At 39.4% G+C, this 25,433-nt stretch overlaps 2 protein-coding genes across 2 annotated transcripts in view; one reads left to right on the forward strand and one right to left on the reverse strand.

Moving 5' to 3' along the window:
• The window catches only part of LOC105433916 (uncharacterized), a 36,616-nt gene extending 15,396 nt beyond the window's left edge, over positions 1–21,220 (forward strand). The window contains exons 2-5 of the mRNA XM_089076051.1: positions 17,513–17,779; positions 18,145–18,656; positions 18,778–18,862; positions 18,975–21,220. Coding sequence (XP_088932177.1) covers positions 17,594–17,779; positions 18,145–18,656; positions 18,778–18,862; positions 18,975–19,244 — 1,053 coding nt within the window. The 5' untranslated portion in view covers positions 17,513–17,593 and the 3' untranslated portion in view covers positions 19,245–21,220. The remainder of the gene's footprint in view (positions 1–17,512; positions 17,780–18,144; positions 18,657–18,777; positions 18,863–18,974) is intronic.
• Positions 21,221–21,711: 491 nt separating this feature from the next.
• Positions 21,712–24,639, reverse strand: l(3)72Dn (UTP4 small subunit processome component l(3)72Dn). Its single transcript, XM_011649410.3, has 4 exons — positions 24,402–24,639; positions 22,754–24,293; positions 21,970–22,275; positions 21,712–21,875 (listed from the first exon to the last, which is right to left on the reverse strand). The coding sequence occupies exons 1-4, from the start codon at positions 24,500–24,502 to the stop codon at positions 21,759–21,761; spliced, it is 2,064 nt and encodes a 687-aa protein (XP_011647712.2). The 5' UTR covers positions 24,503–24,639; the 3' UTR covers positions 21,712–21,758.
• Between the last annotated feature and the right edge of the window lie 794 nt (positions 24,640–25,433).

Here is a 25,433-nt window from a genome sequence, read left to right on the forward strand (position 1 = left end):
GATGTTGCCGATTCGCGTGCACGTGGGCCAGAGGGAACCGAAACGTTGCTCGCTCGACGCGCGTTTTACACAGCCGCGGCCGCCGCCGCTACCGCCGCCGCTACCGCCGCCTCCGCCGCTCCGCGCCGTCGTTTCGGATTGAGATGGAGGGGGCGTCTAGACGCAACGTCACGCGAATACCTAGCCCCGGTCCCCTCGGCACCAGCCAGCCGCGGCCCCATGGCCCGCCGACGGTCCGTACTCCACTTCTTCCCTCTCGCCGTCCCCCCCCCCGTCGACACGCGCCCGGGCTCACTCGTTTGCTCGCTCGCTCCCTCGCGCAGACAATCACGTCATCTCCCTTGCCTCGATCCTTCTCTCGCTGCCACCTCTTTCGGCGTGTGTCCCCGAAACCCCCGACTCTTTCTTTCCCCCTTTCTCTTTCTCTCGCCCTTTCCGCCTCTCTCCACGGTCTCTCCTACGCCGGGTGTTTGGTATCCTCCTCCTCCTCCTTCTCCTCCTCCTCCTCCTCCTACTCCTCTTTCGCTCTTCGTCCCTTCCCGCCGCCATTCCCGGCGTCAGCCGCCGTCTCGATGCCGCACTTCGATGACGGTCGCAGTCAGACGCACCCGGGTAGGGGAGAAGGAGGCGAGGGTGACTCCGGCTTTTTGGTTAGGAATTGTTACCGGCCGTCCCGCGTATGTACGAGTCTGCGGCTCGTGTATCCCGATACACATGCACCAGAGAGAAAGAGAAAAGACGCGACACAATATAGGCAACAGGATAAAACTGTCGAGATTGTGCGCTCGTAAACGACGAGGGGCGATAGCAGCGGTGACGCGGTATGAGGGGAAGGGGAGAACGATATAGTCGAGCGGCCTGAACAAAGACGATCGTATCCACCTCGTGGAGAGTGTCGTATCGGCTGGTATCGGACGACACCGCCGCGAGAGGACATGTCAAAGTGACCGCGAATTGAATTTTCCTCGAGAGGACGCGTGTAATTCTGACTTCACCGCTCTTCCAACACTCCTCTTGTCGTTCTACGATAGGCGAATCTTTCTCCTTGTGCAACCTCCCCCTTCCGCCCCCGTTAGTCCCTTCATGTCTCGCTCTTTTTAATCGAAAACCGCGACCGCAAATACGCATAAACTGCTTCACTTATTACAACTCAGATATCAATGAGTAATCATCGCATGATAACTTTCAATTGCAGCAGAACGGAGAGAGATTTGTTAATGAAAACTTTTACATCCACTGCCAACACTTATTATAGTATATTTCACTTCTGCATCTTCTGCAATAAATATTGAACAATAATTATGTAATCTCCATATGAAATTCTGACCGAGATTTCTCCTTTATCATTTTCACGTTGCGTTGGTCAGGGACTGTCTATATTGCGAGAAAAAACATTTTATTTTATACGGGTAAGTTGAGCAAATTTCATTAGGAAACAATTGGTATTAGAATAGGTAATTGGAATCGGAACGAAGAGAACGCCGAATTCTGTTGCTGGTAAGAGTTTCCCGATACGTTCACTTTAACGCTCAGCCTCGTGAACGGCTGCGAAGGCATCTCGATGCGTTTTATTCCGGCCCATCGCATTCCGCCGTTGCGGATTCGCGCGTCAGCGCTGTGTTACGATCGACCCTCTTTCGACAGTCGTGTATTTTCTGGGCTATTTCGCGTGTAGACCGTATATAATCTAGATACGAGCTCTAAATGCGGCGAACCTCCTATTTAGACCCACGAGTTGACTCACGCATGACTATTTTTAGACACGTGTTTTCGTTCGAGCGCGCATATCACATGCGTGCGTACGCGCACACGTGCACGCATCTCGCGTATTTTTGCGCGGACGGCCGCGTGTACATCGCCGCGTTACATCATATGATCACACGCTCACGAAAGGATTTTGGAGACGGGAAAAAATCGAAAACACTCACTCTCCCTCCCGGCGCACCGTCCGTGTACCAAAACAAATCGTGTCCACGAGTGAACGATCCGAGAAGCAGCGTTCGCTAACGACGTAAAATGATATTTCAAGAAAATATCAAAAGTATTTGCGTTTCACTTGCTGTTCTTTTGGAAGTTTTCGAGTCAATCATAAAGTCTCTTTTGCTCATCAAATATTAAAAAAAAGGAGCCTGAGTACCAACTGAAATATATCTTATGTCTCTGTATAAGAAGGATTTAATTGTATCAATTTTCTAGTAAAGAATCAATTAGTATCATATTCATATTAAGATTTTTATATAATAGTTATATATATATTACATATATGACGTATTCATTTTATGTTACAGATTTAAATATAATATTGTCATGGGCTTATCCAAAGGAAGAAATTGGAGATTTTAAAAACCTCCCCCGAAATTAAAAAAAAGGTTAAAATTATAATTTACAGAATCTAATATTTTTCTCATGCAAAATCAGAAACGAGAAGATATTCTAAGCTCTAAAATATTCAAAAAAGCAATTTATTAACGCAAAAAATTGCTGTTTATGCGTTAACAGAATTGATAAATCCCCCTCCTTCCCTCCGAAAAAAAAATCCTGTGCGGATCCTGTGCACATGAATATTATTAAATATAATAGGTATTGGAATTATGATCGAGCTTCGATATGAGGAATAATATCCATTAAATAAATGACTTGCGCATTTTATCAGATAATTTTAAATAATATCGTGGACGCGCGGTTATTATATGTAATTCGAAATGCTCGGTCGGCAGGAACAGCAATTTTGCCCGATGACAGACACTGTAACCGCATACGTTCATACCGTAAAAGAGATGCATGCGTTCAATTTATTTGCGTGTTTCTCGTAGGGAAGGGTTGAACGAGGGTTGTGCCGAGACATCCCAACGCGCCGATCGTAATGATATTTGTGCGACCCTATGTTACACCTCGAAATAAATTAAACTTTTTTTCTAACGACATCGTCGTATATATGTGTGTGTATATATATATATATATATATATATATATATTACCAGTCAAAAAATATATTTGAAAATTTGACATTCGGAATATTAAAACAATCTACATCTACGTGCAAGAAAAATGGCATAAGGCAAATAAAATTAGACTTATTTAAATTATGCAATACTCGGATATAAAAACTCGATTCATCTTCACGAAGTTTCTTGCATATATCTTTATACAACGACAAAAAGAATTATAAACAATCTCAAAGCACGCTCTTTTCTCATATATCACCCTTAGCCATTGCGGAATGGCACCCGAGGCGAATACAGTTAGTTCATGTCTCGCCTCCGGATCTCCCGTATCAGCGGAACGAACTCGTAGGGTGCTCGTTGAACGTGCAGTTTGTGCGCACTTCCTTAGTCGCATTACCGTTCATACGTGCGTCCCATTTCCGTGCTTTTCAATAAGCTCCGGCCGGCCGGCCTGCTCGACTCGGCTCGCCGTTGTCGTCGTCGTCGTCGACGACGTCGTCATGGTCGTCCATTGATCTTCCGCGCGAATGAACGCAACAAAACGATTTCGCGATGACGATGAGGCCACTCGAATCCCCTGCACGGTAAAACGCGCAGGGCTTGTAATACGAGTAGTAATGCACGGGCACCGTGCGCGCATACACACGGGGGAAATGGGTTTTTTATCGATCACCACGCTATCGTAACCTACGACAACCATCTGGCCCCTGCCTTGCCAGGGATAGCCTGCCGGCGTTACCATTGGCTACGTACATAACGGCTCACCTCGATATCAAAGTCAACAGCCGGGGCTCTGACGCCCGAACACGCCGTACGTACGCATGAGGAGACAAAGGCCGCGTATTCTCGGCGCATATTTAGCGCTAAACGTGTCCGCCCGATTCTCGTCCCGTGTTGACATTCGACACGCTCCCGGTTTATTAGTCATACCGGTTGTAGCTTGACCAAAAGCGACCGAATGCTAAGTGGAAATGGAAATTTTACCCAAAGACGCTCGTTCCCGCTACGTATTCGGTGTTAAATATGCCGTCGTGATTTGCACCTTATATCGATATAGTACGACTGCCTTCGCCTAAACACGCCTTCAAACGGCGTTAAACAGAAGCGAAAACACATGCGAAACGAGACATTTTTCACAAAAACGGAAAAACGATGTTTATGGACAGTTTTAATCACAGGCAGATTTTGCGATTAGTATTTGCGAGTCTTTTGATTTGTTATTCGAGATCTTAATTAACGTCGGCCGACCGTTACTGACCTCGTCACGGCACAGACGAAAGTCTTTCGTAGTCGTGGCATCGCGATAACACCCCGGCTATGTTTGGAGACCTACCCCAATCAAAAGCGAAACTAAACTAAACGAACTACGCTCCCCGCTAAGGCAAAGGTATTGGTAATCGTCTCGAGTCACGCGACGAGAAGAAGGCAAGTCTAAAAAGCGCAAGGGAGCCTGTCGCGTGCGTTCCACCATTCACTTGATAACGGTTTGGTAGACATTAGCGATGATGCCATAGTGAAATCTTTGGTCGGCAAGAAAAGCTTTCAGCATGTCTATCGCATATTGAATTGATATTATTTAATTTTCTGACACACACACACACACACACACACACACACATATATATATATACATTTATCAAATATATAAAAAGTCAATATTGAAACATATTTCAGACTTATTAACGCAATCTATCAAATTTCAATTTTTTAATTAATATTTGAGAACATTTAATTTTAAACATTAAAATTTTTTATGATTCATGGCGGATGGATTGATGGCGTCAGAAGTGAAAAAACACATGACGAAAATTCGTGCAAAATTTATTGAAATAGCAATACTTTTTGGTAACTTAATGTTTACAATCAAACAAGTTTGTAAAACATATTGAAAATTCTCTTTTTGTAATAATCAATAAATAATCATATATCTAGAATTGAATTATGTCTCTGTTCTTGATTGGGAAAAAATATTTCTATTTTAATGTATTTCGCAGGAATTTTCGTATGTTTTCTTGTTTTTGACATCATAATTCAACAAGACTGCAGTGAATCAGCAAGAATCACTTAAAACATTCTTTTTAATTATATTTTGAAAAAAATATTAAGTAGAAAATCTCTCTGGTAAATTTGAGAATATGATTTTATTTCGATGGATATTTTATTTGTGAACTTGCATGATATTTAATTCAAATATTTAACAAGCTTTATTTTTACGGAATTATATTATATGTTAATGTAAAATATTGTTTTATTTTTCCAAGTCACAATTATAAGAGAGCAATGCATAAGACCAACCACTTAATCACCAAATCTTCCGATGAGTCACAAACATCGAGACACCGTTGTTCGAACATGATCATCCCCTTTCCCGTCCACCTGATCCGTCTCGCTAACGGGATTAGAGCTCCTTTAATACGCGAGATCATTAAATCACTTCCCGTCGAATCGAGTCACTGTTTTCGTGCATTTCACGAGGCTTGCAGACAATCCGTCTAACACTTTGCAATCCTACCGAGTGGAACAAATCGACAGATTGTGTCTCCAAAATGTTTCTTAAACGCATATAAAGCCATATAATAAAAGTTTTTCTCAATGAGTGTATTTGATTAGAATATATATTCATTGATCACACACTTGGAATTAAATGAAAACAAACTGCGCGCAAACAATCCATCGTTTGCATTATCAGTTTTCTAATCAGTTTACACATTTTGTTTAAACTTAATTACGGATTAAATTTGAAATATTTTAGAGATTGATTATTTTATAAGTATTTTAAAATTATAAAAAAATTATTAGATATATATTGTTAAAATTGTGTGTAGAATAATTAAATAACTGCGAACAACGAAATAACACATTATGGAACTTTTATAAAATTGAGACATACATTAACAAATACGAATATTTAGCTAGTTTATTAGCCAACTGCAGTTATGAAGATTTTTAATTTTTAAATTTTTATCTTATATAAATATCATATATAATTATTACTAATATAAAATAATAGCGTGATATAACTATTATTAGTATAATATTCAATGGATTATTCGAATCAGCAATTATTTGAAGTCTCCCCAAACTTCTTTCGCAGTAAATCTCATTACAAGTCTAGATACAAGTGAGTGCTCTGTAGAATGTTCTAGAGAGAATCACGGATGTACTTAGAGTAAACGCGGGGAAAAATGGGTTTCTCCGCAATTCGACGGCATCTCCATCTCATCGATGGATTTTCAACGGATATACTTTGCGCTAGCTGTTTGATGCGGTGCATCTGGCCGCCCGGTATATAATATAATGCCGCCGTACCGCGGGAACTATAGTCGCTGGCTAGACTGCATCCCCGCACCCCCGCACGACCGAGGAGAGAAGGTCGGCGCAGAGAGAGAGATTGTGGGTACCAAAGGGGGTTGGCGGGGGGACTGGTGGCGACGGCGACGGGTTAGGCAAAGTGGGTGGGCGGGTGGTTGGTCGGGTTGGTTGGTTGGTTGGGTTTCAGGGGGCCCCACGAGGGAAAGCGAGGGAAACGTAGGTACGAACGTGCGCTCGACGAAGATAACGGGAGACGGGAGGGACGCGGGGGGGAAGGACAGGGTGACCGAGTGAGAGAGAGGGCTCAGCGGGGGCGAGAGCTCAGCCGGTTCGAGGTAGGGGGCGCTGGCTAGACACCGCTCAGACACCGGTCCAGGGGGTCGCAGGGGATAATTTCTACAATGGCGTCGACGCACACCGGGACACACGAGACGCATTCGACGACATTTCGATGGGAATCGGCGCGAGCGTGTGCAATGACGTCGAAGCGATCTCCCGGAATCGTCGTCGCTCACACCTGCATCGACCTTCGCCAACGCATGTGTCCCGATTAGATATGCGAGGCACAAATGCGAGACACGACCGGTGTGCATCGGTCGTCTGTCCAGGTGACTGCTGCGATGCGCCGCGGATACTTGACTCGTTCGAAGTCTCAAACGATATTCCAAAATCGTGCGATGAAAAATAGTTGCGTATATTTTTTTCAGATGCATTTTCTCTCAATTAGATCTTTAATCTTTTTTCCAAATGATATCTATCGATACATCTAATGTCTGTATAATTTATAGATAAATAGAAATGTTTCTATTTGTATATGCTAATGTAACGTATCTCTTCTTAGTAAAATTTTGATGATTGATACTAAGGAATATAATAAGATAAAGGTTTTTTTTAAAGCGATTACTTTTAATCGATGATTATCACGTTGATTTGTTTCGATGCAATTGAAGTCTGTGGTGCATTACGCCAATGCATCAGCATGAACCGGGAATGCGGCGAACTGTTTTTTATCAAGTGACGATAGAGAGTTCGCACTTGGACCAAGCTGGGTCGGCCCAGGTCGAGACGAAGGTATTCTAGATGAGGAGACATCTGTCATTTCCATAGTTTTCTCATAAGAATGTCGCGCAAATCATTCACATTTTCTCGCTAGTTTTCATACCATATAAAAAAAAATGCATTTTTGTTTTAAAATCATCTTAGACATCACAAGATACAATAACTATCTTCTAAAACTATCTGTATTTACTAAATGAAATTCATAACATGTTTTGCCATTTTAATTTAAATTTATTTACTTAAAAATAAAAATAAAAAAAATTTCTTATTAAAAAAAAAAACATGTTGTTTTTTAGATACAATGTTAAGATTAATTTTTAAGATTTATATATCATAGAAGAAAGATCGTATAAAATTATCGAAAATTAGTTTTATAAAAATATCCAACGGTCATTTTAAATATTTCTATCGAAAAATTTGGAAAAATGTTTCTATCGAATTAATGTAAGTATAAGTGAAGCGTATTCCAAATCCAACAAAGGATATTTTAAGAATAAATTTTCTTAAAGCAAGATATTTGTGTGTTTATTATGGAAACAAGTAGACGCGACATCTCTTGTTACAACCGGCTGGGAATTCGTTCACTCATCGCGGGCGGGGTTGTAGTTAAATTAATGTACGTTGAATTAATGTTTAATAACATGCAAATCATATAGCGACGGCTCGGCTGCCGCCGACGTCACCGCAGCTTCGTTACAAAGTCAAAAGGAAGATATTGCTATTAAGATCGCGTGTGTGCGAGATAAAAGCAAGATTTCCTGACGTTGCAAGTGTTATTCATTCTCTTTGATGTGTAACTCAACTTTGTTGCGTCGCTCGCACGCATGATTTAAAAGAACACCGGATTATCGAGGCAATGGAAATTTCGCTGGTTGCTTATCTCTGATACGCGTAAAATTCGTCACAGATATTTTTCGCTTCCTTGCTTTTTCGCTGGTCCTATCCGAATTTCCACGGCTAAATCGAAATTACTGTAATTATGATGATCGCAATCACTCCATAGGCGGGATTACTCTAATTGCTACAATGACTCGTAATTAATCGCGATAATTGCTGTAACGTCTCAAGCACTTGTCTTCAAAAGCAACGTGTTTCATGCTATCGATGCATCAATCGCCAATTTGAATGCTCAGTGCTGAGAAATTACATTCATTTTTTTTTAATTACAAATTTTTCCATTCACTTTCACTTGTCCTCAGTTTTTTCTCGGAAATATATACATATACAATTTTCTAGTAATTAGGAATAAAATAGTATAGCAAATTAAATTAATATAAAAGAGATTATACTTTTAAATTAATTTTATATAAAATAAACTCTTTCTCAATAGAATTCTTCTGAATTCAAATTTACAATTGGTTACAGAGATATTACAATTATTATGATTTAAAAATTACAAAGATATTCTAAATAATGATCTCGTTAAATCTCCTTGCGAAGAAGCCCGTCTTTAAACTTGCCAGAGAAAATGACGTAATTAAAAAGACATTTGTTAGTTTCAAGATATCCCGTGACACCCGTCGTTGCGAAAACAAGTAGAGTCGGTGCGCCCGTCTCCGTGTGTCTCTCGTCGGTGTTCTCCCGGAAGCGTGATCGTCGTCCTCCCGGAAGCGTGAACACGAGGCGGCGAGCGGCCGGCCGTTGGGGCAGGATACGGCGGGGACAGGTGGCTGACCGACGTCCGCAAGTGGGCAGGAAGGAGGACATCAGGACCCCGATGCCCCGGAGAGATGACGGGGGAGGGACGGGGACAGGAGTTACGGTTTCGTGGTCGTTCCGTGCGTGCGACGTAATTTCCCGCAGCGCCGCCGTCTGTCCGTCCGCGGCGACACGACGCGACGCGACGCGACGCGACGCAACGCGACGCGACGCGATGCGTCGCGACGCCCCGCGCGCCGCGTCGCACCGGCGTACATGCACATACCGTTTACGCCATTGTTCCGGCTCGCCCTCGCCCTCCTCCGCCCTTCCTTTTCGCATACGAAATCGAACATTCCCGCGTTACCTCCGTCGGGGTATAACGCGATCCTCACCCGAGCGAGACGGCATCTTCAAGTGGCACGCTCACCGGGGCGTCTAGACGCCTTACATCGCGACGTATAGCTTACGCTCGTCTCGTTCCATCCCGTCCCGTCCCGTCTCGTTCCGTCTCGTCTTCTTCCCGTGGATCTCTCTCCGTTATCGGGAATCCCCGTATTACGTCTCGACGGTACGGTTCGCTCGGGGATTGGGAAGTCACCTTCGGTGGCGTTGAATGAGCCGACGATCGAGGATGAAATTTGCCGCTGGATAGTACGTCTGAGTTGCTCGACTGTTCTTTTTTAATATTTTAGAAAATATGGGCCTCCCCACGTCATTCCTACGTCATTTTAAATTACTGTAAATTGTATCAATATATTTTTTATATCGCGCTTTTCATTTCTTTGCATGCACGAGGTGTTAAGACGGTTCTTTCGGTATTACTCAATTTTTTTGAGGAAGAGGGATACGTGATCCTTTACGATTTTATAGTCCGCGATTCCCATGAATTATAAACGAATGCTTTTCTTCGAGTCGGTCGCATCGATCCATTTTCGAGAACGAGGCACCTTGACGGCGACCTTGCAAGTCTCGACGATGAATATATATATATTCAAGTTTTACACACATATATATATATATATATATATTCAAGTTTTACATATATATATATATTGTATACATAAATAACACGATTGTGTCTATGAAAGAAAAACAGTATATGATACGTGTTAGATCGACTTCCTATCGTTTTCCAGAAAAATCCCTTCAAGATAACGTCACTATTAAGAGTTAAAAAAAAATATTCACCTTCTGGAGAAGTACTAAGCAGAAATAGGAAGGAAAGTTTGATTAAAACTTGTTTGTTATTCAAGAAATTTCGAGAGTAATTAATCTTAATCGATTAAAGATATTTTTCAGATAACTGGATTAATTTTTACTTCAACGTTTCGCATAACAGCAATTTAATATTCTGGGATGTATCGTAGTCCGTTGTAATACCCAAATAAATAATCAGAAATAACTTCGCGGTATTTTAATATCGAAGGACTATCGGGAGGCATTTCTAATTATAATCTTTGAACTGTCCGCTGTGTCAATTCCACTTTAGGAGATACGCGAAACTCAATAATAATATTCGGAGAATTAAACATTCATACTTAATAAGACGGAGCTTAATGGAGCACTTTCTCAATGGCGTGGGTACAATAGCGGGCTAAAGCGTTAACTGAAGACCAAACGGACTGGCAAGCAGCTAGATATAATCAGATGAACTGCGCGAAAGGGGAGCGAGGGGAGAAAAAGAAAAAGAGATCTCCGCGAGACAATGCGAAACCGTAACAACGATGAAATGAGGGACAAAAACGTCAACGGTTATAACTGTTGTGGCCACGGCTGCGGCGAGGACGTCTGATGTCTGGCGTGGGTGAATTGCACTAAGGGGGAACGAGAGGGGAAAGGTAATCGGGGGAGAGGATGGGTTACGGGGGTACAAGGGGGCGGCCGTACGGGGTGGCGGACGTGATACTCGGCGCGCAGGGCGATTCCGTAGGGTGGTTCCGAGGATTTCAGCTTTTATTCGAGTCGTTTCGTCTTCCTTTCGACGATGGATCCCGCGTCTCGCGTCTGCAGCGGACAGCTCTGCTATCCTGCCACGCCGCGCCCCTCCCCTGCCGCGACTTTGATCTTGACTGTCTTTTTCGGAATTTCACCACGTACGCGCGGTGCCGGCGAATAGAATTAAAGTGCGACTTAAGCACTTCCGACTAAAAAAGTCGACGGCGGGACGACCGTTCTACATTGTCCCATGTGAAATCGCGAAATAATAGATTTGTCCATCTTACGCATTTCTCCGCTTTTAATATCGATCTTCGATATTTCGATCGTTTCATGTGATTGAAAAAAAATTAACGAAATTGGAATGTAAATATCTCAAATTAATTCAATGATGTGAACGTTTTCGTCTTCTGTTGTTTTTCTACTTATTTTTATCATACGCGATAATATAAGTTACGTATCTACACTGAAAGAAAAATATTATGATTATAAAAAATATCATTACCCTTGAAATTAAAATAAAATGTAATTTTATAAAATGCATAAAAATTTGTAGATTATTTTTTCTAATAATTTATTTTGTTAATGAAGATTATTTCGACAAGGTTTACCGACAATAATTAGTCTCAGCTTTGCGGCTTGTATTACATAAATGACACACGAATGCAAGCGATCTTTCGTCCGGAGATACGATGAGTTCTCAAGAACGAGAATGTCGTAATGCAAAGTCTAGGCACGCTTGAGCAATATGCTCAGCAAATAAAACATACACTATGTTATGTATCATCACCATGATGTCATCTTCTCTATCAAAGTCTCCTTTACATTTCTCAATTAGATGTATGCATAAGATAAAGATTGCAATAAATCTTTTACTCTACATTTATCGGATACACGTGCGCATAGTAAAAAACCCCAAGTATCTTCCGTCGAAAGTAAATTTCCGCTATTTTTTGCTATTTTAAGATCTCACGCGATTTCCTGTGGATTTTTACAGACGGCAGCATGACTCGAACGTCACACGCGAAGCCGTCGGGCGATAAAAGTCACGCGTGATAACGCGTGTTTTCGTCGAATTAAATACGCGCGTGTCGAGAAAAGAGTTAAATTATTTGCAGACATCGCCTGATTTTGTTATGTATATAATTTATTTAATCAAACTTGAGTTCTGTATAATATGAAGTGAATCACTAAATTATCTCCTTAGAAATTCTCTGTTATCCCACGCAAGTGATACCTTGGTCGAATAAAATAATACGAGGATACAATTTTTGTCATTTTTGGGATTTTAAAGAAGGAGTATTTTTTTTTCAATATTTATTTAATTTTATAAATATATTTTTTTTCACATTACCGTAAGTTATATTAGTATTTTAGAGAATTTATGTTTTTATAACGTCACTTTAATTAGTCATCTTGTAATATTTCTAGTGTTAAAACGAGGAAAATTTATGACATGTTGGATGTATCGGTTTATGTTTTACATAATTTTTGCGAAGAAAAGCCGTCATATTCGTTATCACTGCCAACGTCTTTCTCGAAATACCGGACGAGCACATAAATGCAACCGGCAGAAGTCGACTGAGATAAGATCTCGTCGCGTCCCTTAGATTAAGGCGGCTGTAAAGGGAGGCAAACGCCGAGGGACGGCGTTAACCTCTTGTTTCACGGCCGAGACACGGAAATACTGAGTCATTTCGACGCGACGTCGCGCCGAGAAAACTATCTGTCGGAGGACTAACGTTTTCGCGTAATTCGCGAAAAAGGGAAAGTATCCTCCGGGAGGAGGACTCGTGACTTTGCGGGGGTTGTAAAAAAGTTTGTCGTGCACGCGCGCGGATGAGATTGGATCCGGCGGTCGCGAAAGCGGCGACGACAGCGATGCAGACGCGACGTTGATTGTCACGGTCGCTCATTAAAACGCGGAAAAGGAAGAAGAAACCACAACAAGAGGGAGGGACATTATGTGCAGCGACGGTTACGCGTCCTTGCGAGTTATGATTATTGTGGCACGACTGCGGCTTTATAATCGGCGTTACTTCGAAAAACGATTGCACCTCTTTCCATCTCTGGAATATCCCCTCGAATGATTTCCGCCTCGATGTTTTCTGACAGAAATAATCAGAGAAGATTTGTCGTTAAGAGCGGAACATGTCGCACCGACCTCATGATTAACGAAGAATGGAATTGGTCGAAGGATTATTGTAGCCAACGACTCGAATCGTTTCCGACGATCGTTTGAAAATAAAAAAAAAAAACTGGGAAACAAATCATGTTGTGGCATTAAGCCACCGGAAACAAGATGTTGCCTCTCCCCCGTCTCCCTTAGTGAGAACTTGCGAGTCTGAGTTGATTAACGAGTCGTATCCGTTTCGAATCTTCATTCGTCTTGGCGAACGAACGTCAAGATGACGCTGGTAAAATGCAATATGCGATTTCGGCGATATTATTATAAAATATTCGCCTAGGAGAAATCGATAATAATTTGAAAATTATTGTCATTTCAGTGAAAATCAAATGTGCCAAATAATTCCTAATGATTCCTCAAAATCATTATAGCAATAGAATTTATCATAAAATTTCGATAATAATTCAATAATAATCTCATCCAGATATTATCTTATGTTAAATGATATATAAAAAATTATATAATTGAATAGAAAAAAATTGTATATTATGTATTAAAAAGGAGAAAACATTTCACAATTTTTAATTTATTTATTATATTTTTTAATATCGCATCGGAATCATACATAGATACATGTTTTAATTTTAATTTAGAATTTTATTTTATTTAATTTATTGTATAATTTTCCTGATGGATTTCTTTTTAATTTTTTTTCTATGTAATACTTAATTTGATGAAGTAATGAGAGTATTATCATTATTGTAAAGAAATTTGAAACATTTGTTTACTATTATTCCCAATACACACCGCTTCATATAGCGGCATGTCGAATTAACTCAGGAGTATTTTCCGAGATTTTGAGCGATTTACGAGAAGAGCAATGAAAACGGCGGTCGGGACGGGGTCGCAAAGCGCAGGTATTTGCCCGATCGCGTGAATGGGGGGGGGGGTGAGCTACCAAAGCGATACAATATTTCTCGGTGGCGCGTCGCGACATTGCGCGCCATCGGCCGCTTCGGTGGTATCGATAAATACCGACTTTGCGAGAGCGGCGGCTCGCGTTCTCGGTTTCGCGGTGGTATCTCGAACGGCTTAATGGCGCTGTTAACTGCCGTATTATTTAACGTAGATTTATGGATCGGAGAGTCGGCCGATTAAAACGCCACCGTGGTTAGCGAAGGACGGTGGCTGCCACACCACCATCGCCGCCGCCGCCGCCGCCGCCACCGGCATGCTCGAGAGAAGCAGATGAGAAGAGAGGAGAGGATGCAGACGTTAGTCGCCGTATCTCGTGTTCTTAATCCCTCGTTATAGCCCGTTCTAATAAACAACCGCATCCCCGGCGGAATGGCGGTGAGAACGACGCTGCGTCGCGTCGGTGAAAAATACGGGAAACGATTGCGACGGGATTATCTTCGGCGGCATGCAAGCTCTGCCGTGATCGAAACTTAATACGTGGGATATGTCTTTCTTTGAGGCCCCTCGAAAATGCATCGCAAAAGTCGGATTTTTTTTTAATGAAAAATATAAAAATTATACGAGAAATCTTACGTGAAATTGCATGTAATCACCTCGTCGATGATAAATTGTATGGTACCAAGTGATAATACTGTATTAGAAGCTCAAATCCATCATCACGATGTTATTAGGCTTTATCTTAAAAAGGATAGACATGTAGTTAGAAGTTGTAGTTTAGAAAAAAAAAGAAAAAATAATTTTATACTACAGCAATATTATCTCTGTGAAGTTAGAATTTCGACATAATTGATAGAAGTCTGACTTTTCCTCAAAGAGTACTTAATAATATCTCAGAAACGATTCTCGTGATTAAAAGCAAACATTTGAAGATATGAAATACTAACTTTACTTTTCTGTTGTATGAAACTTCCGTAACAACTTTCGCGATTGTGATTCAAGTTATAACTTTTTACATACGAATTGTATTCACTAGATGCTAAGTATAAATTAGAAATGTGAGACTATTTTTTTAACAATCCAAATTGTCCCGTAGGGATAATTTCCGATCCTCACAATGCGACAGTCTAGACGTCTTACAAGCGACGTCTAAGTTGCCTATTTTTCCGAGATTGCAGACGTCGCAGTCAGCGCGGGAGCGTGTGGCAATATCGTATTCGGAAGGGTCGGATGTTTTCTAGGACACGGTGAAGGAGAGAGAGATTCCTGGCACGCGAAGAAACGGAATAATTCTATGCGCTCGTGATGCATACACGAGTGACTGCTGGCGGGGGTGTTGAGAGAAGTGAGGAGAGAAGTAGAGAGAGAGGGGGGGGGGAGGAGACGAGAGAGGAGAGATTGGTGGTCGGGCGACGGTCTCGTGCATCATCCACGTCACGATCGCTGCCAATGGGATCTTGGATATCAGGTGATGCTATTGGGGATTTGCATCTCTTGGCCGCGTCGAATGCATGAGAGAGGTGAGGAGGCCCTCTCGTCCGTGAACTGGCTGGCGCGACGAGAACGATGGGAAATCCGGTTGCGTTGCATATATAGGCGAGTAAGACGAGGACGCAGCCAGTGCGCATACACAGGGTGCTTCCAAATTAAGCCGTGTCACTTTTTTATAAGCGTATTCTTTACTTTATAGTCAATCTTTTCTCTCTCGATTTTTGTTAATAAAATAAAAGTTAATCATCAAGACAATTAATTCTTGACAGCATAAAATCTTTCAATCTCTATGACATGGAGAACGTTGCTAAAATGAGGTCATGAGAAAAACCAATCTTGTCATCGGAAAGAATAAGATTTATGATATCCACTGAAGATTGACAGTGAAGCATATTAATCGAATTTTCAGCGGAGAGAAAGCTACAAATTCGTTATAAGAGTTCGTTCACCAAATTAAAAGGTGTTTAATTTGGGACCACCGTGTAGATCGCGATGGGCGCGAGAAAGAGACGCGGATAGATAGCTAGATAGTGGAAACGGGAGAAACGAAGAGAAACGGAACATGGTCGATGTGTCTAGCGCAACCCGGCTGACTGGCTGGCTGGCTGGCTGGCTGGCTGGCTGGCTGGCTGGTTGGCGGACTGGCTGGCTGGTTCGGGTAGTAGCTGGCTGGCTGGCTGGTTCGGCTGACTGGATCAACCGGGGACCGTCTAGCTTGCGTCTACCCCGCCGCACAAGCCAACCCGGCATTATCTATACGTCTAGACACCCCTGCGCCACCGAGAGAAGACCATAGCGGTTTGGCGCTCCGCTTGTAATTTACAGCGCGCCCCGCCGTGTCTCTACACCCACGAATTCTCTCTCTCCCCTCCCTTGCCCCTCCCCCTCCTCTTCTCTCTTTCTCTCTTCTTCGTTTTTCCATCTTTCTTTTCATCTCTCTTTCTCTCCTCACTTCTTTCGCACTTCTTACGACAGCTAAGATCGCGCTTGCACCTCCTCTGCTCGAGTTTTTCCGTGCGTGCCCCCTCCTCATTCTCCCTTCGGCACTCGTTTCCGTCTCTTGACGTTCCTTCATTTTTCTGCCATCCGACACCAGCTCGAGTGACTCGATCGAAAGTTCACCGACGTTATCGTAAATCTCACGTCCAAATTGCGAGATCGTTTTTCTTATAATTTTATATGAAACGCGGTGGAGACGAGATAATTGCATTCGACGATATGACGCGTGAATTACCGCACTAGTCTACGGTCATTTCGGAGGAAATTCATGATCACGCATTTGTTGCCGTTCATCAGAACGGGAAATTGTTGTCGCCAGCTGGATGTTTCTTTTTCATAATTTCATGGAGCAATGGTGTGGCAAGCTGCAGACGTTATCGCATTTATTAATACTGATGCGCAGATATATTTGCATCAAGGTCGGTAGAATGCATGCATGCGTTCTCCCATTCGGTCATCCCTTCTACAGCCAGACTTTTATATGATTATTCTATAGCGATTAGAGGAAGCTCTGTTAATCCTAAAGGCACTAGATAAAAACAGGCTCTGTCCGAAAGTACGAAATATGTGTCTGCGGTTGGAAAAGCAAAGCAAAGTTTCCAATCGATTCCTGCTAAATAAGCAGCGCGCATAAACTTTAATTTAGAATCGTCGGTATTCGTTTGTATTCTAATTTATATTAACAGTTAAATTAAATCGTGAAGCATTTGTAGGAGCCACGTACTATATTACTTTCTTCAAATTTTTATCCAAATAGATAAATCAATATAGGTTTATCAATATAGGTATTATGATATATTTTGCATTATGATTTTTTACAAATTTAACCAAAGAAATAATATATTGTAGAAAACGGACATGATATGTCTGGACACTTATATCATTTCACTCGTACAGATTTATCCTGTTTAATATCGGTATAATCATATTATATATAATACATAATGTGGAAAAATGAGACATTTAAAAACGTTGGAAAAATGAATTCATTTAGAATTCATTTGGATATCGTTAAGACTCTGTTGTCTTTTATATGATTAATTTTAATTCTATACAAAGAATCGTGGCTTATTTACGTTTTTGGCAGCAATCATCGAGATAGTTACGCTAGAATGGCAAGTGAGCACGGAGATGAACTTTTGAATGAGGGAAAGGAATAGAGGAGGATATGGCGCGATTTTCCCAGGGGTATAAATCGAACGGAGATGCAGGCTGCAACGATGAAGAAAGACGGATGGCTAGTCGGATAGATCGACATCGAAAACGACTCCCGAAAGAGGGAGAAGCGGAGAAAATGGCGACGGTGATGAAGGCGCAGACTATGGCGTCGAAGTCAGGGGTTGAACGGGGGGGTTGATACTTTAAGCGATGTAAGTTACAGGCGCTACGAATAGCGGTCTCGGGTGCAGATTAGTCGTAATCTGGGTACATTGCACTCTGCAGCGTCTCCACTTTCTCTCTCTCTCTCTCTCTCTCTCTCTCTCTCTCTCTCTCTTGATGTACGCTCTACACAGTATATAGCTTTCGGTCGTACATTCTCATATACCCGAACATCGACTTGGGACGTCTCGCCGATGCAGACACCCAGATAGACGCTACCTTGATTATTTCCCGGCCACTTCGACAATCGAAGAAGATTCTCGGTGCTCATTCCCGTTTCCACTGCCTCTACGACCATGGAATTACCACGATCGCGACAGACGTTACACCGGATAACAGATTAACGAGATATCTCCGCCTAAAATGATGAAATTCCTATTTCTACCTCATCATCTCAATACTTCCTCGGAATGGTTTCAGGTACGGTTCAGGCAAAATTGGAAAACTTATGGGAAGTATAAAAAAATTGCATCGATATTTGATAAAACTCGAAAATTCGAAATCGCTTATAAAAAGAAACTTTTGGACATTTTACGTTTTCTTTACAGGGATTTTATTTACGACATAATTCGCGAGGGCGATAGGAAAGTTTTACGTTTATCCCAGAAGATGCGAGTTGGAAGTTTCAATATTACCGCGCGTGATAACTATAGTAACAATCCGAGATATCGAACAAACCGCGCATACGCCTCGGATCGAATTCAATGCCGAAGACTTTGTTCGTCGTGTGAGAAAATATCCGTCCGAATGTCTGAGGAAAAGCAGGATAAAGAAAGCAAGAAGGTGGTCGAAAGAGTGATCCCCACAAAACGCGATGTCTTTAAAAACGAAGTGGCCGCTGATAATATTCGGTAATTTGCCATCGAGAGTGTAATAATAGTTTCGCTTTGATGGTGTACTCATGCATAATAACATACACGTAGACTCTGTTTTATATATGTTAATAAGATGATTATCTCGTTAATATTTTAGCAAGGAAATGAATTTCCTCGAAAATCTGTCGCGGCGGATGTGGCCGCAGAGGTACGAGCACCTGACCGGGCAATTTTTCAGCCAGGTACCTTAAAAAACTCTGTCGGTTGGCAAGTCGCGTACGGCAGAAAAAAGAAAAGAAGAAAGAGTACGCGAGCAGACGAATTTCAATGTGCCCGCCGTGTCACTGACCGTAGGTGCTGGCGGAGGAATGCAGAAAAGCGGGACTTCCGGTGGACACTTTCGAGCGCCCGGAAGACGCGGCCGAACGTTCGCCGATTCCTTTGAAAGCTTCACCGGCTTTCCCCAGGACGACATCCGCCCAGATCGGCCATCGTTCATCCCGCGCGGAATACAGCCTGGAATTCACCGGACGTCTGTACATCTCGCCAAAATGGACCATCGAACCTCCCACGGATACTCCGGAATTGCGCCCCACGGAACAAAAATTTATCTTCTTAGGTTGAAAGAAATCTTATTCATCCGGACATGGCATATTAATACGTACGTATTTGAAATTGCGTATAATTTCTTTCTTGAATGATAGAGAGGATAGAAAAATGGTCTTTATTAGCATAATTTCACTGGTCTGTCGCTTAGTGATCGTATAACAATATGCTTCAAATATACTTTTTATATGAAACAAAATATATTCTTTAATGAAAAAAACGAAAAAAATGAAGAATCAATTCATATATAAAATATTGCTAATAAAAATAGCTTCATCATGAAAAATTTTATTCAGATCACATAAAGATAATTTAAGATAATTTAAATTAGATCAGTTAAAATAAATTAATTATATTGACTATTTAGTTATATCATCCATGGTATTAATTGTCGCTGATCTTGCATAAATTTAATACATTATTATCAAGTAATTGAAGATAATTGAGAAACGCTTATCGATCATCTTTGGTCCACAAAAATTACAAAAATATTTAATATAGCATTCGAAAAATAATTGTAGATACATTAAAATAATTATAAATATTTTAAAAAATTTAATAATATAAATTATATTTAAACAAATTATTCAAATATATACGAACGGAAATGACAGTGTTAAATTAATGCAAAATTGCGAATTTCAAAAATATAGAAGCGAAAATAATTTTCAAAATACTAAAATTGTCGATGTAGACTAAATTTTCTGTAACAGGAAAAAATTAATAAAAAATAAAACGTTCAAAGTGTTTAAATAGAGCTAGAAGTAGTCAAAGCAACGAAGTATTATGAAGTATAATCAACGCAGCTAATTTATGCATGACGATACGCATATATACATGGTAATGCGCGATTTGCATTTTGCGAGAGAATATAACGTGCAAAGATAATTTCAATTAATTGCAGCGTAAACGTTATATATCGCGTATGTATCGCTACAATAATTTATATAATGATTAAACATGGTTAGGACATTATGTATTAGATTAGGACATTTCGAGAAAAAAATATTCGCAATAATTATTTATTTACAGATAATTGCGGAAAAATATAAGTAATTTGAATGCAACATTTTTCAGTGACCGACCAGTATTCGATATTGCGATTCTCGAAGTATCGAAAGGTCGAAACAAAATGGCTGCAGTTATTTCGCGGAAAAGTAAAATCCAAAATAGTTTAGCAGATATTTTAAAAATGATGGAAATAACATATGATAACAACATGAAATAAAAATAATATGATTGACACAATTCAATGTAAACATAAAAGTACTCACCTGGTAATAGTTTTCGATTTCGTACTTCAGCGCAGAAAATATGCTCAGTGGATTCCATAGAGAACGAACGGTTCCAGGAAAGATGAAATTACAACAGGAACTTCACACAATACTAGACGCATTGCGAAGAATCTGATTTTACAAGAAGCACTTAAAATGATTATTTGAGCATAGGATTTATTTACAGGCAGTGATAATCGCGGGAATTGCGACAGAATTAGGATGGATTTGAAAGCTATTCTATAGTCGCCGCGACGCATTTCCTGACTGAGCGCAGTTTGAAAACTATCGAAGAGCCATCTTACTATTCTCGAAGCAACGACCGTCAAAGCAGCGATAAAATGGCGATCCAGTTACCTCCTGTAGAAATTAAATTTGAAATATTTTAGCGAATATTTTAGAGATGGTCGAAGTGGCAAATGTTGAAGTACAATCGGTTCGAAAATAAAAATGTGCGGTATTTGACAATAATTATGCGCTCATTGTTATTCTGACGTATGTATTTCGATTAAATGCGCGAAAACAGGATGTACTCGATGAATTCTATATACGAAAAAGATTATTAATATCGAAATAACAGGAACTTTACGTAAAAATATACTAACAATAATACGACGTATTGCGATAAGAATTGAATTTTGTAACAAGCATTGGAGATAATTGTTCACACCTAAGATTTTATCAACAATTGTGGAAAATATAGAATGAATTTGAATACAATTCTATTTTATGATTGCCGTAGCGCGTTTCAAAACTGATTGTGAGCACAATGCGCAGAGAACTATCGAAGAACCATCTTATGATATTCTAAAGAACGACTATTCAAAGCAGCGATAATTATTTCTTATAGAAGATTCGAATTATTTAAATAAATATTAAGAATGGATGAAGTAGCATATAGTAGCATATTGTATTTCATACAATTATTTGACGCGTTCTGACAAAAATTAACAAAAATTTTCTTCAAAAGCAAAATTTAAATTTAGAGATAAAATTTCAACAAAAATGCCCTGAATTGTAATAAAATGCTGATATTTCTGAATTTTTAAGAGTAAAAAGACTTTTCTGATAATTTGGTTTTTGAGAGAATAGATACCCTGTTATAAGAAATTAATTCGAATTCCCAACTATATTGAAAATAATGTTGAAAAAAATAATACATCTAAAATAGTAAAGTAGTCATGTAAGAATAGAAATTTAAACCACAAAAATAAATATAAAATTTATTTATTATCAATAGCATTTCATATATACATATTTACATGCCAAAAAACTTTTGTTTTAACGTAGGTGGTAATTTCTCAATCAGCGAGATAGGATTCACCTCAATCGCAACCAATTCTTCATCATTTAACCAATTTAAGTAAACGAGATGCTGCAAGTATAATAAAATCATAATTCTTCCTTTCCTTCCTTTCCATTATAAATTACTTAAAATCGATTTTTTTTTAAATTAGTTATAATGTTACCTTGTATTTTTTTGCAACTTGAAATGCATATTGAGATTGTGAGCTGCAAACAGAATTGCTATCCTCTGCGCTTTCTCCGTTTTCACGTTTAGGAATCTTTGCTTCTTTCGCTTCTGGCAATTCACTGTTTTTGTTAATAACATACATACTTGAATCATCCTGCATAATTATGACATTCTCATTGTTCGTATCAAATATGATGTTCGTTATCGGGAATGGACGTGCTAACCAATGTTTTGGTAACCGACTTTGCAAGTTGTTAGAAAACTCCGTATACTTCTTTGTAGGAATGTTGTATTCGACAATCTGAAAATCAAATTATTTGTGTAAGAATTTTGTAAAAACTTAATTACTTTATAATATTAAGAACATTTTTGTGCTCGTTCTAAGATATGAAGTTTAAGCTATTTTCCTCTTGAATCTTCCGATCATATGGATTTAGATCATATGGTTCTTTAATATACTTTATTGTACGTCTTAAAATTTAATAAGATCCGTATCGAGGTAATAAACTTATACTTCACAATATTTATACCGATAATTCAATAATAGGATTATAGAGGTAATTACGTGCAACGTCGTCGCGTAAAAATAAAACCATAATAGCAATTAACAATAAATTGTGAATTTTTACTGCCGCAAATCATTAACGTTGTGCAGCATTTTACGATAACCCATATTTGCGTCGGTCATTATTTTAATGTCGACATATAATGCGCGATACACGTATTACTCAGTTTAAGTTGTTATATCGTCTATAGTTTATATGGTGCGTTATATTTACCTTATGATCAGAATACGCTATGACAAGATTTAGCGTACTTTTCTGCACGGCCATCGCCGTTACTGGACAACTGTACTTGGGTAATTGCCATGCCTTGAGCGATTCTGCCGTTATACCATTACCGATAAAATACACGGCGATTCCACGTTGCCGGTCTGCACATACAAGATACTTGCTGTCAGGAGAGAAACACACGGGACCGACATTTTTAATAGACTCCCTTGTTGTCTGAAATGAACCGATCAGATTTAAGCTTTTCTTATTTACTTTGAACAGCGTCACGGTATTTTCGTTGCCGTCATTGTTGATGGCGGCAAATAACTTCCCATTAGGACTGAACAACATCTTTTGTATTCGATTCATGGATAAATCAGTATCATTCCTAGATAATTGAGCATCTCCTTCCACTACGTCGAAATTGAAAACTCTAACGTGAGTGTCCGTCGAATACACGATCGTCTTAGAGTCTTTATTAATGGCGCAAGAAATTATGCTTTCATCATTTTTTGTTTGTAATTGCAGTAGTTTTATAGGTTCCTCGTCCAACTGATGCAACATAGAAGAACGTACTAATTCTGGAGGATCTTTAGTTGCAGAACCAAGTCTCCATAGCTCTAGATAATTTGTGTATCGCAACAAGATACATCTAGATTTTCGACATATTATGGCACAAGGTGGTTGTAGTAGTGGTGGATACTTTACAAGATTTTTTGGTGGATAACTCGATACAGCAAGATATCCATCTACACCAGTCGAATAGAGTTTTCCATTGGCTTCTACAAGCGCTCTAACATCATGAACATGCAGTCTCCTCTCGATTCCCTTTACCCATTGAGGTTTTCCACTTGATTTTAGGATAACCTTGCAAAAGCTTCTTACAACAGGGTCTACACCCGCACAATATACAACATTCATGTCATGTGACAAAGTAATAGTTAATATATCAGCGGTATGACTTTCATGAGACTCTATCAGGACTCCTATATGAGGATCCCAGAAGCATAAGAAGCCCTGAGAATCGCCAGATATTATTATATTGTCATCAGTAACTGCAAGGCACCAAATTATTGTGCTTTTTTTAATATTACTTCTAGAAGTCGTCATTTTGTGTATTGCATGTCCAGATATGGCGCTCCATACCCTAACAGTATCTGTAGAACCTGTATATATCATCTCGCCTGTGTTGTCCCACTTGATACACAAAATTCTTCCTTTCTGTTTATCAAATATTCTCTCATAAATTAATTTATCTTTATGTACAGCGAAAGTATTAATATATCCATCTTCTGTGCCAACAGCCAAGCGAGTCTTCTCTTGATTGACATCCATACACCAAGCTGCTCCTCCTACCACCATGTCTTCATGCTTGATTCCTAGAGTTTGTAAATCGTACTCGACCACTGCACCATGCAAACCCGTCGAAAATAGTCTAGATTCGATCCAGAGTACGCTTTCTACAGAGTTTTCGGCATGACCAGCTATGGTACAATCAATAAATGGTGCATTCTCCACATTCCAGATTTCTATGGAATTGTCACTCCTTTAAAAAATTAAAAAGAAATAAAAGAAAATCATAAAAATTTTCTTATGTAAACATTTCATTATAGTTTATATAAATGCTAAATATATAATCATAAATATATTTAACCTTGCGAGAGCCAGCTTTTTCGTTTTTGGTTCGTAACACAAGCAAGTCGCCGCCTTCGGTTTCAGATTGTAAAATCTTATGTTATGTATACGATGCGCCATAATTGGATACTTATTTTTAATTTATAACTTAATTTATGTCTAATTTTATATTAAACTGAAATATATGCTTAATAATGTGTAGTAAACATAACCATAATCGTACACACGTGGACGGTACACTTCATGAAACAATGCTCTCATTGGTCAGATATGTCACCAGAAGCTAGTAACATTTATAACAGTGCCAACTTTTTTTATGACTTTATAACATATTCCAACTTTGACTCTCTCTTATTGAAATATATTCTCCTGATAACTTTAACGAATTTTATATATATTTTTATAGATATATATATATGTAATAAAATTAACATATGTTGGAAGAAAAGAATATCAAAGATAAATATTTTTATAAAAGCTTTATTAATAATTTCTTGGAGCAATAATGTATTTAGAAATATGTGTAAAATTTACCTTAGAACTAATTGGCCTATATATTATTTTTCTATATCAATTATTATCGTATTATTATTATTCAATATAATATTTAAATTATAAATTGTTTTTTTAAATTCAAATTTTAATTTAAAAGTCATTATTATTATCTTTTTGTTTTCACAGTTTCTATTGCGCAATCATGTAAACTTATCATTGTCAATAATGACTTGATAAAATAAACAAATTTATAATTAGCTTGAACGTCTTTTTAATATTTTATTTATAATTGTTTTTCATTCTGCCGTAATATCACTAATGAATTCTTTCAGGTAATTTCAAGATATATGCAACAAAATTAATGTGACGTTGGAATGTGACAACATCCTCAGGAAAATAGAATGTTCTTATTTTATTTTTGCCATTATATGATCTCATTATCACACATTCCAAATAATTTCATTTTATCGTTCCTTCCTGATCGCTCGCGATCGGGTATTTCTTAGGAAAATTTCTTAGGATCGGCCGGGGATTTACGCGGAAACATAACGTGGAC

Source organism: Pogonomyrmex barbatus, unplaced genomic scaffold, assembly GCF_055798465.1.
Source record: "Pogonomyrmex barbatus isolate J1 unplaced genomic scaffold, ASM5579846v1 scaffold2, whole genome shotgun sequence".
Classification (NCBI taxonomy): Eukaryota; Metazoa; Arthropoda; class Insecta; order Hymenoptera; family Formicidae; genus Pogonomyrmex; species Pogonomyrmex barbatus.